The following is a 14,325-nucleotide window of genomic DNA, read 5'->3' on the forward strand; positions in this document are numbered from 1 at the left end:
AAGAAAGATAAATAGCTGGGACTTAATTAAATGAAAGAGGTTTTGCACAGCAAAGGGAACAGTTAGCAGAGTAAACAGACAACCCACAGAGTGGGAGAAAATCTTCATGATCTATACATCTGACAAAGGACTACCTTCCAGAATCTACAACGAACTCAAACAAATCATCAAGAAAAAAACCAAACAATCCTAACAAAAACTGGGCTAAAAACATGAAAAGAGCTGGGGGCGGGGGCTCATGCTTGTAATCCCAGCACTTTGGGAGGCCGATGCAGGGAGATCACCTGAGGTCGGGAGTTTGAGACCAGCCTGACCAACATGGAGAAACCCCGTCTCTACTAAAAACACAAAATTAGCCTGGTGTGGTGGTGCATGCCTGTAATATCAGCTACTCGGAAGGCTGAGGCAGGAGAATGGCTTGAACCCGGGAGGCGGAAGTTGCAGTGAGCCGAGATTGCGCCATTGCACTCCAGCCTGGGCAACACGAGAGAAACTCTGTCTCAAGAAAAAACAAAAAAACAAAAAAACATGAATAGATAATTCTCAAAAGAAGATACAGAAATGGCCAACAAACATGAAAAAATGCTCAACAATACTAATGATAAGGAAATTGCAAGTCAAAACTACAATGCCATACCACCCTACTCCCACAAGAATGGCCATAATCAAAAAATAAAACAAAATACATGTTGGTGTTGATGCGGTGAAAAGGGAACACTTCCACACTGCTGGTGGGACTGTAAACTAGTACAACCACTTTGGAAAACAGTGGGGGGAGATTCCTTAAAGAACTGAAAGTAGAACTACCATTTGATTCAGTAATCCCAGTACTGGGTATCTACCCAGAGGAAAATAAGTCATTACACGAAAAAGATCCTTGCCCATGCATGTTTATAGCAGCACAATTTGCAATTGCAAAAATGTGGAACCAATCCAGATGCCCATTGATCAATGAATGATAAGGAAACTGTGAGATATATATATATCTATATAGATATATAGATATAAAATACGATGGAATACTACTCAGCCATAAAAAGGAATGAATAAATGGCATTCGCAGCAACCTGGATGGGATTGAAGACTATTATTCTAAATGAAGTAACTCAAGAATGGTAAACCAAACATCGTATGTTCTCACTCATAAGTGGGAGCCAAGCTTTGAGGATGCAAAGGCATAGTAATGACACAATGGACTTTCGGGACTCAGGGGGAAAGGTTGGGGAGGGGGTAAGGGATAAAAGAGTACAAATTAGGTTCAGTGTATACTGCTCGGTGATGGGTACACCAAAATCTCACAAATCATCACTAAAGAACTTACAAACACCACCTGTTCCCCAAAAACCTATGGAAATAATATGGAAATAAAAATTTATATATTTGTATAAATTATTTAAACATAATATAATTATATATATAGCCTTTATAAATGAGAGTTCATTTCCAGGCTAAAATGAGTACAACATACAAACCCACGAGTCTGGCGGCGTGGCGGGGCTCTCCATTGTGCTTTAAGCATAGTGCACCAGAATATGAAATAGCTGGACAATTCCACAAAGGGTTTCCACTAAACATTAAGTCGTCAGAGACTCAATTAGCATACTGCTCCCTATTTGCTTAATTACCTCAAACCCAGTACGCTCGGTGTGGAAAGGGAAGACTGTAGCTGGTTCACCTCAGCTGAGCGAAGGAAGCTGCTGCGGGCTCCAGGAGCCCAGCGCGTCCCCACCGCAGGCCCCGCCCACCCAAGCCCGCCCTTGCCGCAGGCCCCGCCCACCCATGCCCGCCCTCGCCGCAGGCTCCGCCCTAGTGTCGTCGCTTCAGTGGAGCAGAGAATGACGTGAGGACAGAGTCGCGAACATCTCGGAGCGCAGCTGGGCCAGCGGTTCCCACAGCCCTGGAGCCCAACGTGCGCAGAAGCGCCTCTCGGAGCTCCTCTCCCACAGATCTCTCGTCCTCTTCCTGGGTTAGGCCGCCCCAGGCGCGGCCCCTGCGACTCCTGGCACGGCCCCGTGCTCGGCTGCCGCCCTGGCGCGCGCCACACTGTCGTCCCCGGACGGGCGCGGACAGGCTCGACCGGGGCGCCGGCGGCTGGGGAGGGGTCGCTGGCCCAGGGGTCGCGCATGCGCCGCCACCAACCTGGGGCTGTCAGTGGAGGGCGAGTGCTGGTTCGCAGGGGAGGCGACGCCCTTCGGGGCCAACGGGCCGCGAGCCGAGGCAGCAGTGGGAACGACTCATCCTTTTTCCAGCCCTGGGGCGTGGCTGGGGTCGGGGTCGGGGCCGGTGGGGGCCCCGCCCCCGTCTCCTGGCCTGCCTCCTTCATGGGCCGCGATGATGGCGGCCCTGTACCCGAGCACGGACCTCTCGGGCGCCTCCTCCTCCTCCCTGCCTTCCTCTCCATCCTCTTCGTCGCCGAATGAGGTGATGGCGCTGAAGGATGTGCGGGAGGTGAAGGAGGAGAATACGCTGAATGAGAAGCTTTTCTTGCTGGCGTGCGACAAGGGTGAGAGTTAGGCCCCTTTCTCCTCCTCTGGACCCCGCTGCCCTCCAGACCTTTCGTTGTCTTCCCCGCGTCAACTTACTCGGGGCATTCCCTCTGTCTTAGGCGCCGACTGTCTTCCCGTCTCGCCTGCTGCCTCAGGCGGGCTTTTCCTCACCGCCTCTGCCCTGTGAGTGTGGAGCTGGCGGGCGACTGGAGCTGGGGCTGCGCCCTCGGAGCGCGGCACCGTGGGGGACGGCTGTGGCCTTGGGGTCCGGGGTTTAGGTAGCGCCGTGGGAGCCCAGACCCCAGCGTTTTAGCGCTGCCCTTGCTACTGAACGCATGAATGACCTGGTCTATCTCTCTGGCTCGAGGTTCATTCCTTCCGGGAGTCGAGAGGCTAGTTTCCGACCCTCCAGTCCGAAAGTTCCTTACCTTAGGATACCTCGTATGGAGGGTTCTCATCACCTGGTTTTTGTTTTTCTTAAAAACAAAACCAGACCCTCTATTATTTAGCTTCACCTGCCCATTGCTTTAGCCAGTGACTGTTGACTGGGATTAATATCGAAATATCCTAGGTGGAAATACATGAAGGACGGGACGGAAGAAATTCTGCCTTAGTTGCCAAAACTTTCTCCAGATTTACGGAACGCCTTTGATTGTTCGTGCTTTTTATTGGAGAGAACGATTTATTGCTCCCCGATCTTTGGGAGATAAAGATAATGAAAAATAATTACAGGAATTACAGGGCAAAAATATGTGGAATATATTTAGCGCGTTTTCCTTTTTTTTAGTCTAGAAGTTAATCATTTTTATGGCCATATTAACGCCATGTCACGCAATCGTCCTTTGTAGTGATGCATATAACAAAAGGAATAGGAAATTGCCCTAAGACTGCTTTTATTTCCTACATGAAAACACTAAAATTTTTCTGTTTCCAAATTTATATGGCTGGACACTTAGGAAAACTCTGTTAGACCCATGCAAACTTCTGGAACAAACCCAAAGGGCAGTTTACACTATGAAAAGACTAACTGCAGAGGATTTTTGTTTGCTTGTATGTGTGAATGTGTAATTAATAAATGATAGCCTTACTAACCTCTCCTACTGCTTTTGAAATAGGATTTTATTTACACGATTTTTTAAAAAAATAATTGACATATAAACTAAGTCCACCTATGGTTGAGCCACTTTTATGTTCTTATGTAATAGTGTTAAATAATATTATGAAAGCAATGTTAATAATACTGTTAAAGTCCACCATGGACACAACTTTGAGCAGTCTTTGAGATGTAAAGAAACAATATGTATTTACAACGTCACAAAAATAGGGTCTGTGGATTATGTAAAATTATTTAGTGTTGCTGGAGTGGCTTGCCTGAGTTCTCTTCCCTCAAAAGTTCTGAGAGAGGAAGGGGAAAAGATTGTGTTGTACTAAAATGAGTAAGTGCTGGCTCCATGTATTCCAGCTCACTGTGCAATGGTTATTTTAAAGCAAACAGAAAGTATGTCAAGAAAGGAAATTTGATATTCCTGTCAAACTGAGGACAGAGAAATATCAGTGGAATATGGTTGAGCAAGTATTTGTGCATTGTGTATATTTAGGATTATTGCATGACGTATCTCAAACAAAAGAGAGTTTTAATTTATGATAGTTGTATAGCTTATTTAGTAGTACCAGCTGAAGTACCTTGATATTCTTTGTCTTTTTTTTTTTTTTATTTTATAGCATAATTGAGATGAGAGAGTTGGCTTTGGGGGATAGGGTGGAAACTAAATATGCATATTTTCCCGATATATAAGTTAGAAATTTTAAAAACAAGTGAGCTAAAATAGGAATTTTCTGTTTCAGGTATGTTGAAACAACTTCTTGAGTTCGATTTGGAAAAATAGCATAATTCTTACACATACTTATGGGGTACATTTACATTTAAAAAGTAACTGAGTTATGGGAATATTCTTTTGATTATATGTTTGTATTCACTAATATTGTCAAACTTTTTAAAATGTTACCTAAACCAATCTAAAAGTGAACAATTTCCCGAAGTAGCTATGGCTTTCACCATTGCATTGGAGCCTTCCTCAGACCAAATGTTAAACATTCACTAAAGCAGCTATTGGGGTTGAGTGTTCATGCTTTTCATAGAGGATTTCATTTAAACCCCACAACCCCGTGAGCCAGATCTGTTGTCCTCAATTTGTAGATGAGGAAAATGAGGCTTAGCAAAATTTTAAAATTACTTTGCCCAAGGTTACATTGGTTAGAAAGTAGTAGAACTGGCATTTATCTTGAGCCTGCACTCTTAACCACTATGTTATGTAGATCTGGTTGTAGATGAATGAGTGAACATCATTAGTGTCAGAAAAGACACATCCATATTTAGACTTACTAGTTTAAATTTTCTTTGTATGGATGCTTTATAAACCTTGATTTCTGTGTATTACATTTGTTCAATAAAGAAGGGTAAAAAGCAAGCATGGTACTTTAGAGAACCAGAGTAAATCAACTCTAGGGTTTCTGTGGTGTTCTGGAGTGTCTCATTCTTTTCATGTAGCATTCTTGTTCTACATATGCAAATCTCTTAGGGAAAATTGAGGAATTCCTAAAGCAAAAATTGTGGAGATGAGATGGATATGTGTATGTTAATGAATGAGTGGCCCTTTGAAAGATGTGTACAGATTAAAGAGTACACAAAAAAATGTAGGAAAGAGAAAAGGAAAAGATTTATAGTTTGTGATAACTGGCTTTTCTGTAAATAAGTTCAATAGATTTAGGCAACTGCTGATCCAGGTAGTGGCCCCTTAGTTACTGATCTTCACAGAGGGTGAGGATCATCTCAGAGGTAACATTGAATCCTTTCTTTGTGAAGGAAAACCTTAACTGAAAGTTCTTGTGCCAGCGATATATAAAGTGAAGTCTAGGCCCCCCCAGATTAAATTCTCAGAAAGTACACTCATGTTCTTTCTAGAAATAGAAAGCTGTAATTCAGAGGTAAAACTTAATTGAAACAAGAGCTGACTAAAAATACGTTGTTTTATGAAAAATTTAAATAGTGATTCTTACAGCCATGCCTTTGTCCTCCCTCATTGAGAATTAGTGTCATCATAAGCCTCTTTTATTTGTAGGCGTCTATGGTGTCCCTCAGGTCTGTTGACAGGAGGAGGGGTAAATAAGTTTATTTAGAAAACACCTAAACTAAGTGTAGTTCATGTTAATTTTCCTCTTAAAAAATAGCCTATTGAGTAGTTGGTAGCTTTTAGTATATATTTGGAAATAAAAACCTGCATAAACTGTTCGATTTGCTGATGATCAGTAATCAGTTCATGTGCAGGAAAGAAAGTATGAAATGATTCAGTCCCTGCCAACTCTCCATGGAGAATATTTTCAGGAAATCTAATGTGCAGTTAATGAGTCAGAAGTCCCTTCTTGAAATTTCAGCATGGAGTTAGGGAGAGGGATGGAGAGGGCAGATTTTCACCTTTATCACTGGGCTCAGCCTAGTCTCAATGATGACTGTATTTCTTTAACTTTTTCTTTCTTTCTTTTTTTTTTTTTTGAGATGGAGATTCTCTTGTTGTACAGGCTGGAGTGCAGTGTAACCTCCACCTCCTGGGTTCAAGTGATTCTCCTGCCTCAGCCTCCTGAGTAGCTGGGATTACAGGTGCCCGCCACCACGCCTGGCTAATTTTTTTGTATTTTTAGTAGAGACAGGGTTTCACCATGTTGGCCAGACTGGTCTCGAACTCCCGACCTCAGGTGATCCACCCACATTGGCTTCCCAAAGTGCTGGGATTATAGGCATGACCCACCGTGCCTGGCCTGATGACTGACTTTCTACATAAGCTTTGTGTACCTTTGGGCTAAGGATGCTTTAAAAATGTGCAACAACTCTAGAGAGAAGCCACAGTCAGAAGAAAAAAGTGCAACATTTCTGAGAGAAGTAATATTAAGCTGCTGTTTTTTGAACCTTATTTATAAATAATGGGCCTTTAAAAATTTTTTACCTATTTGAGAAGAGATTTTGAAATCTGGTGTTAGAGGATGGTGGTGGGAAGAAACAAAAACTGCGGAGTACTGAGTATTGGTGTGAAGTGTTATGTTAACAACAGGGCACCTAATGTAAGGAGGTATGTGCTGTGAGGAAAAAAACTTTGCAGAAATAGGAGGTAAAGAGGGTATTGTAGGCAACATTCTATGAACACTTCACGAATCATCATAGGCATAGCATTTATGTACTTTATATAGGAAAGCTTTTCAAATAACCAAAGTTTTAGAATGTACTAGTTGAAAAATATTGCCATAGGGAATGGTTCAGGGATACTTTTTAACAACAGCAACAAAAGACTCAAATTGCGAAAATCTTAGTGGATAATTTATCTCTAACAGACAGTAATTCAGCAGCTAGCTGCCTGGTAGTTCTATGATACTGGTAATTCTTTATAGTGATCACACAACTTTCCTGCTCTTTTTCTGTAAGTCACCATCAAACTATACTTACCAGGCTCTTAATTGTGTTAAGGTGCTGCGAAAGTGCTTTATCAAGAAAGTAGTGAGAACATCCCTATCTTTTAGGAGAATATTCTGTAATGGAGATGCTCTCTTGTGCTCTAGTGAGAAGTAAGGAAACAAAAGTATGTTTGTATGAAATATATCTGTCTGAAGGGAAGAAGCAAGTGCTCAAATTAACTTAAATGGCCTATACGTGATTTGGAGGATGGGATATTACTTGTACAGAGTCAATCTTTTATCTGGGCAGTTAAAAAAAAAATGTAACCCAAGCCAGACTCCTAGCTATAGCTTGTATACAGAGTTGGAGGAAGAGTGTGAAAAGATTAAATTTTGTTGTATAGGTATTATTGTAACCTAATAATTCCTTTTCTACCTTACTGCCAGTGCTCTAAATATCTTCTTTATTGCTAACTCTTCCTAATTTAATGATACTGAGAAATTTAAGATTTAAGATCAGTAGTTGAATAAGTAATGAGGATTTCAAAAGTTACCACTAAGAGGTGATTAAGTAATGACTTTTAGGAGCCTAGATGAATGATAAGGACTAAAAGAATTCCAGCACTGTATCAATATAGTCATGAGACTCAGTAGATTTATTTGGATGCCAAAACTTTGTATGTATAAAGTGGGGGTGACTGGCACTTGTATTAATAGCTTCTGTTAATTTTTAAAAATATGTTTTTCTAGATTAACATATTGGCCAGTAATATATTTTTCTAGTTTTATAAATATGTATAATTCAAATGTATATGAGATTAAATTTAAGCAACACAATAAATCCTTTCTGAGACTGTGTTGCAACAACCTGATATAAACCTGATGTAAACTAAGTTTTAAACAACTCACAGCAGCATTGTGAATGTGATCTCAAGTCATTTGTCAGACTCTTAACTACAAAATAAACATTGCTTTTGACTATTCTTCTAATAGAGTTAAAAATACGCTGTTTATAATTTTTATCAACTGATTTACTATGAAAGAATCAGCATTACCTTCTGTGCTATAGTATAATTTTTTCCGGCAGCAGTGTGAATCTTTGCTCTTTTGCTAAATGATATTCGTTATTATTAATAGTCCTCACCAGGATTCATAAGCAAATAATAATTGTCTTTTTTCAAAAATATTCGAAGTGTTATAAACAGTTTAGCTACCATGTTTTTTAGTATCTTTAATTTTGAAGGTTTCATTTGCAACATATGGTTATAAATACATTGGGGGTCTGTAATACAGAGTTTTGCGCATTTGATAAAGCTACATTTTAAATCATTTTCACTGTAAAAAGTCTGCATGGTTTTTTTTTTTCCTTTTTAGAATTTGATTCAAACTAATTTGAAGTTGGATGTCAACTTAACATTTTTATTAGTATTGTCATTTATATTTCCAGATCCAGCAACTGAAGTTGATCATGTCTTTGTATTTTTTTACATCATCATTCTTTTCCCTCTTAATAAAATTTTCTGTTTTTAGCATCATTTGTAATATTTCAGTTAGAATGTTGCAATTGCCACACTCAAGTTTGTTACAGAAACTTGGTTTGGAAAGCTTTACAAATGTTTTGACATTAAATTCTCTCACACTTCACAACTAACTTCAAATGTGGTTAATATAAAATTAAACTGAACAACATTAATGCTCTCTTTGCCATGAAATCAAACAAAATGCTAATGAGGAAGAGGTGGAATCACCTGTTCTATCAGTATTATAACATTTCTCCATTGTATTTCTCAAGGATTTATTACAGTTGGCGAGAGTAAATTTGTTGCTGAGGATCTGTGGGATCACTCTGGTATTTTGTATACTAGTTCATGTTTTTTTAATTGCTGGTTAGGACTCACTAAATTGATTTCATGATTGTTAATGGTTTGCAACCTGCAGTTTGGAAAACTGGTTTGGAATGATCATTGGCTGAGCCGTAGAGAGGCATAAGATGAATTCGGAATGGTAACAAGGTCTAACCACCCGTCCTATAGGGCTTTGTAGGCCACAGTAAAAATTTGGCCTTTATTTAGAAAATCATGAAGGTTGTAAGCTTGATATGTTTTGAATTTTTTTTTTTTTTTTCTTCTTGGGACGGAGTCTCACTCTGTCGCCCAAGCTGGAGTGCAGTGGAGCAATCTCGGCTCACTGCAAGCTCCACCTCCTGGGTTCACGCTATTCTCCTGCCTCAGCCTCCTGAGTAGCTGGGACTACAGGTGCCCGCCACCACGCCCAGCTAATTTTTTGTATTTTTAGTAGAGACGGGGTTTCACTGTGTTAGCCAAGATGATCTCAATCTCCTGACCTTGTGATCTTCCCGCCTCAGCCTCCCAAAGTGGGATTACAGGCATGAGCCACTGTGCCTGGCCTGTGTTTTGAATTTTTAACTGATAACTCTAGCTGTAGAGTGGAGAGTGGATTGAAGGGGTGGGGCTAGAGCAGGAGTGAGCAAACTATGGGCCACAGACCATATCTGCCTGTTTTGTGAGGTCTTGGAGCTAAAACTAGTTTTTTACATTTTATATTTCAAATGGTTAAAAAATAATATTTCATAACACATGAAAAGTCTATAAAATTCAGATTTCAGTGTCCATAAACAGAATTTTCTTAGAATACATCCACTATCATTTGTTTACATATGGTCTATGGCTGCTTTTGTGTTGAAAGGGCAGAGTTGAGTAGTTGTGACTAAGAGTGCATGGCCCACAAAGCCTAAACTATTTACTATCTAACCGTTTTTCAGAAAACTTTGTTGAACCCTGTGCTACAGTATAAAGTATTAATAAGTAATATAAGTTGCAATAAGGAAAAGAGTAAACAAGGAAGGGAGTGAGTGTGGGCTCAGTGGAATCAGGGAAGTGAAAAATTGCAAAATACAGGGCTTGGGGAGTTGGTCCACGTGAAACCCATCTGAGTTTGTTAATGGCACTTAAGGAGTTAGGCTCCTACCCTCTCTGGAGGCGGGAGATAGGGGCCCTGTCTTCAGGTGTTGGCTGGAACAAAAGTAAATTTTTATGTTGGCTTTAAGTTTTCTCGGGCAGGCATTTTAAGAGCAGCTAGGGTCATCCTAGGGATCTGGCCTTCGGCTGTTAGAAACATTAGTGTTTTGTTCAAGCTTATATGGGCCAAGGTGGAGGCCTTGTGAAGGGCTCAGAAAAGCCTGACTAGAGTTTGGTCAAGGAGAGAATCTTGGTCAGCAGCTGTGTTAGTTAAGAGGCTATTGCAGAGTCCAGGAGGAAGATCATGGGGGTTTGGACTGCGGGTAGCAGTATACATGGAGACAAGTAGATGATTATGGGAGATGTTTTGGAGAGGGAGCTAAGAAGACGTGCTATTGAATTGGTATACTCCCTGTGGAATTGATTGAAAATCGTTTCTTTTTCCTTCACTGAAAAAGTCTACCATCTAGCCAAAAAAGTAAACAGATTATGTTGCACTTCCTTCTATGTGTTATATTTTAAAAGACAAGATGTAACTCTTGAAAGCAACTTCAGTATAAAATGAATGGCATTTATATATTTGTCTGTCATACACAGGCATTTTGAATTGTAATTCTTGTTCTATAACTTCTTGCTGTTTAAGTTTTCTAACCTCTTTTTACATATATGCTCATCCTAAAAATTAAGACTGTTCTGGTCTTTTTTTTTTTTTTTTTTTTGACATAGTACTTGTTTTAAATGAATTGCAAATACAAACTTCTCTGAAATGCTTAGCAACGACTCTAGGTTTCCTATAGGTTCTGTGACTGTAACATGATTTTTCATTTGCATGACTGTGTTAGCTGTAGCAGGGTGGAACTTTTTATTTTTAGGGATGAAAAGTATTTGGTTTTGATTTTTAGGGATTTTCTTTCTTTCTTGTATAGCTCCTTGACTACAATAGAAATACCCTTTAAAACTTTAGGACTGAGCACAGTGGCTCATGTCTGTAATCTCAGAACTTTGGGAGGCCAAGGCGGGCAGATTACTTGAGGTCAGGAGTTCGAGACCAGGCTAGCCAACATGGTGAAACCCCATCTCTACTAAAAATACAAAAATTAGTCGGGCGTGGTGGCAGGTGCCTGTAATCCCAGCTACTTAGGAGGCTGAGGCAGGAGAATCGCTTGAACCCAGGAGGGAGAGGTTGCAGTGAGCCGAATTTTGCCACTGTACTCCAGCCTGGGTGACAGAGCAAGACTCTGTCTTAAAAACAAACAAAAAACCTTTAAAGCTGGAATATGTGATATTTGTAATGCACTTTCCTTTTTAACAACAATCTAAACTTATAAACATGTAGCAATTATTTTTGTCTATTTGCCATACCTGAAATTTATAAAATGTCATAAGGTTTTATTTATGTAGTTCTTCCTACTTTTCTGTCTCTAGCAATATGGTTGATTAGATAATCTGAAAACCTTTCTTCTTCAAATCACTTAGAAATGATAGCTGAAATATAATGAACATCCAGTTAAATAAACAGCCGAGCTTTCAAGAAAGTAAGGGAAACAACCAAGATACAAAAGTGAAGAAAACCAGGAGTTTGTGAGCTGACACTATGGCTGCTCCATGGGTGGGGATAAGAGTTACTGTTCCGGACATTGCATAGATTTGAGTCTTAATGCCCATATGGGAACAGGTTACAAGGCCTGGAGACTGTACAAAGTGAGGAGTTGGATTCAGCATCTAAGCATAAAACCAGGATCCTTAAAGGACTGTACCTTCAGCAAAGAGGTAGATGAGGAGAAAAACCAATCTACCAGCACATGGAGACTTCATAGAAGCTTGTTTGTGTTATTGTGGGCTCTGAATAAGGGTAAAAGTAAGACTCCTTTAAGAATACATAACCATGATCCTGCCTCTTGTTGTCTTGGGGTTCACATTAATCCTCCTTTCAGATAATTAAACTATCATACAGAGACCATAAAATAATTACGTTTAAAATGATGAAAAAGTTAAAATAAGGAAATGAAAACATAAGAAAATAAAAGAGTTGGAAAGAAATCCGGTAAAACTTATACAAATAAAAAATACAGTCATTAAATTTTTAAGAAGTCAGTGAATGGATTAAAGGAGGAATGTGACTGGAAGCTGAAGAAGAAATAAGTGACTGGAAGAAATGTGTGAAGAAATTACCCAGAATGCAGGCAAGAGAGAGGAAAAAAAGGAAAAACAGGAAATCTTGACAGACACAGATGTTGAAATGTGAAGGTCTAACTTAATGCCTAATAGAAGTTGACAGGAGAAAAAGTAATATGGAGATGAAGCAATATTTGAAGAGATAATGGCTGAAAATACTGAAGAATTAATGAAGGGTAGAAATCCTTAGATTTAGAAAGCTTAGGCCTGATGTGGTGACTCACGCCTATAATCCCAGCACTTTTGGAGGCCGAGGCGAGAGGATTGCTTGAGGCCAGGAATTTGAGACAAACCTGGGCAACATAGCGAGACCTCATCTCTATAAAAATTAAAAAAGAATAAAAACAAATTTAGAAAGCCTAATGAGTCCTAAGCGGGATAAATAAAAAATTACTCCTCACCTAGACACATCATGGTAACAAAATATAGCAGAATTTTTATGTGTAGCATTCTACTACTAAGATGTTGAAATAGATTCACCTGAAATAGGGTTTTAAATGTCACTTTCCAGTAATAGCGATAAATTTTCACTGATCTATCTTTGGTCACTATTGGTTCAACTTGTGACTTAGAACATCACTTTGTGAAGTGTCTGTCTGATAAGGTTCTCCCAGGGAGCATTTGTGTCTAACTATTAACTACTAGTACTATGGGGAAACTATTTCTTTTTGTGACTAGTTTTCTTCTTGAGGGACCTTAGGAAATACGTTGTCAAGAAAACTATCACCCACCTTCCTTCAAAAGAAGTTGTATGTGTGAGGCAGGGAGTTTAAAGCCATAGATTAAAAATAGTAGCAAATTTATTTGAAAATTTAACAAATAAAATCTGTTACCTGTCTTTCTTACTCACTTATTTAGCCCAGTTTCAGTATTTTCTTTTTTTGTATAATGAAATCATTTCTTTTTCTATTTTCTATGCTGATTGTTCTTTCCCTGTTTATTTATAGACTTCTAAGGAGCAACTATATTTGCACATCACTTAAAATGGCTAATTTGTCTAATATTTAACAAGTCAAACAAAACAAGCAAAACCCCCCCTTGCTTTTTTTTCTCTATTTAATTAGCATTTCTCTTTTGATTTATTCCTCATATTCCTGTACCATCTGGTCAGCAGACAAATACGGTGGGGCCTTGCTGAAAATAATTACTGCTGTAATTGTTGTCATTTCCTCTCATGGGACAACTGTTTTGTTGTGGGCTACAGTCACAAAGAAGGCAATTTGCCTGCTCCTAACAGGTCAGGCACTAATCCTAGTCCTGCCTTAAGAATTCTGTGAACTGAATATTCCCTGGTCATTTAATCTAATCAGCTTAATTAATGAGATGGGGTGTGTGTGTGTGTGTGTGTGTGTGGTGTGTGTGTTGGGAGAGTGGGGAGTAGGGAAGAGGATTTTCAGACATCCTTCCCTTTACTATACATATCCTTAAATATATATGTATGTATATTGCTTTTCCAAAGTATGTTTATTCCTGTAAAACCTCTTTATAATATCCTCCACTTATTATTACTAGATCTCATTTTTAACTCTGTTGTGTAAGTAAATGTCTGTGTATATTTGAGATATAAAACTTAATTCTTTAAGCTTTTTCCATCTCATTTTTCTAGCTTCCAGTCTGTGCCTTTGGGCATCCTTTATTAAATTGCTTTAAATATCTTCCAAAAGTTTCTCCTTTTATGATCATTCAGTTATTAATTTTAAACTAATGATTTTTATTTCATTCTGTACATATAAAATTTTTCTACTTTTTATGTCTGCTGCTGATATACGTATTATTTTATTAAGATATAAATTTTCATCAAGGAAATGTTCACATTTTCTGTGTACATTTTCATATACAGAAATGAGTTTAGGCTTTTAATCTTTTAATTCAACAAGCTAAGTTTTTCTTTACAGTCATCCTTACTTGATATGTCATGGATATTAAATTATGTTTGTATGTTGTTATTTAGGTGACTATTATATGGTTAAAAAGATTTTGGAGGAAAACAGTTCAGGTGACTTGAACATAAATTGCGTAGATGTGCTTGGGAGAAATGCTGTTACCATAACTATTGAAAACGAAAACTTGGATATACTGCAGCTTCTTTTGGACTACGGTTGTCAGGTACAAGGCTAGATAATTTAATCCAGTTAACTTCTAAGTGCTGTTAGATATGCCATGCTTTCTTCCCTTCTTGTTTTCTTTCTTCTTTTTCCTCCTTTTCTTCCTTTCTTTTTCTTTATCTCTCTTACTCTCCTTCTTTC

The 14,325-nt window shown here is 39.0% G+C and overlaps 1 protein-coding gene across 3 annotated transcripts in view; it reads left to right on the forward strand.

Annotated features, from left to right (window-relative positions):
- The first annotated feature begins 2,268 nt into the window (after window positions 1–2,268).
- LOC104656744 (short transient receptor potential channel 1) overlaps window positions 2,269–14,325 on the forward strand; it is an 80,512-nt gene continuing 68,455 nt past the window's right edge. For 2 of the 3 annotated variants that reach the window (XM_030934869.1, XM_030934871.1), the window contains exons 1-2: window positions 2,269–2,503; window positions 14,031–14,185. In XM_030934869.1, the coding sequence (XP_030790729.1) occupies window positions 2,332–2,503; window positions 14,031–14,185 (327 nt within the window). In that variant the 5' untranslated portion in view covers window positions 2,269–2,331. The remainder of the gene's footprint in view (window positions 2,504–14,030; window positions 14,186–14,325) is intronic. The other variant, XM_030934873.1, reaches the window with a different exon arrangement.

This window comes from Rhinopithecus roxellana, chromosome 1 (assembly GCF_007565055.1).
Source record: "Rhinopithecus roxellana isolate Shanxi Qingling chromosome 1, ASM756505v1, whole genome shotgun sequence".
NCBI lineage: Eukaryota > Metazoa > Chordata > Mammalia > Primates > Cercopithecidae > Rhinopithecus > Rhinopithecus roxellana.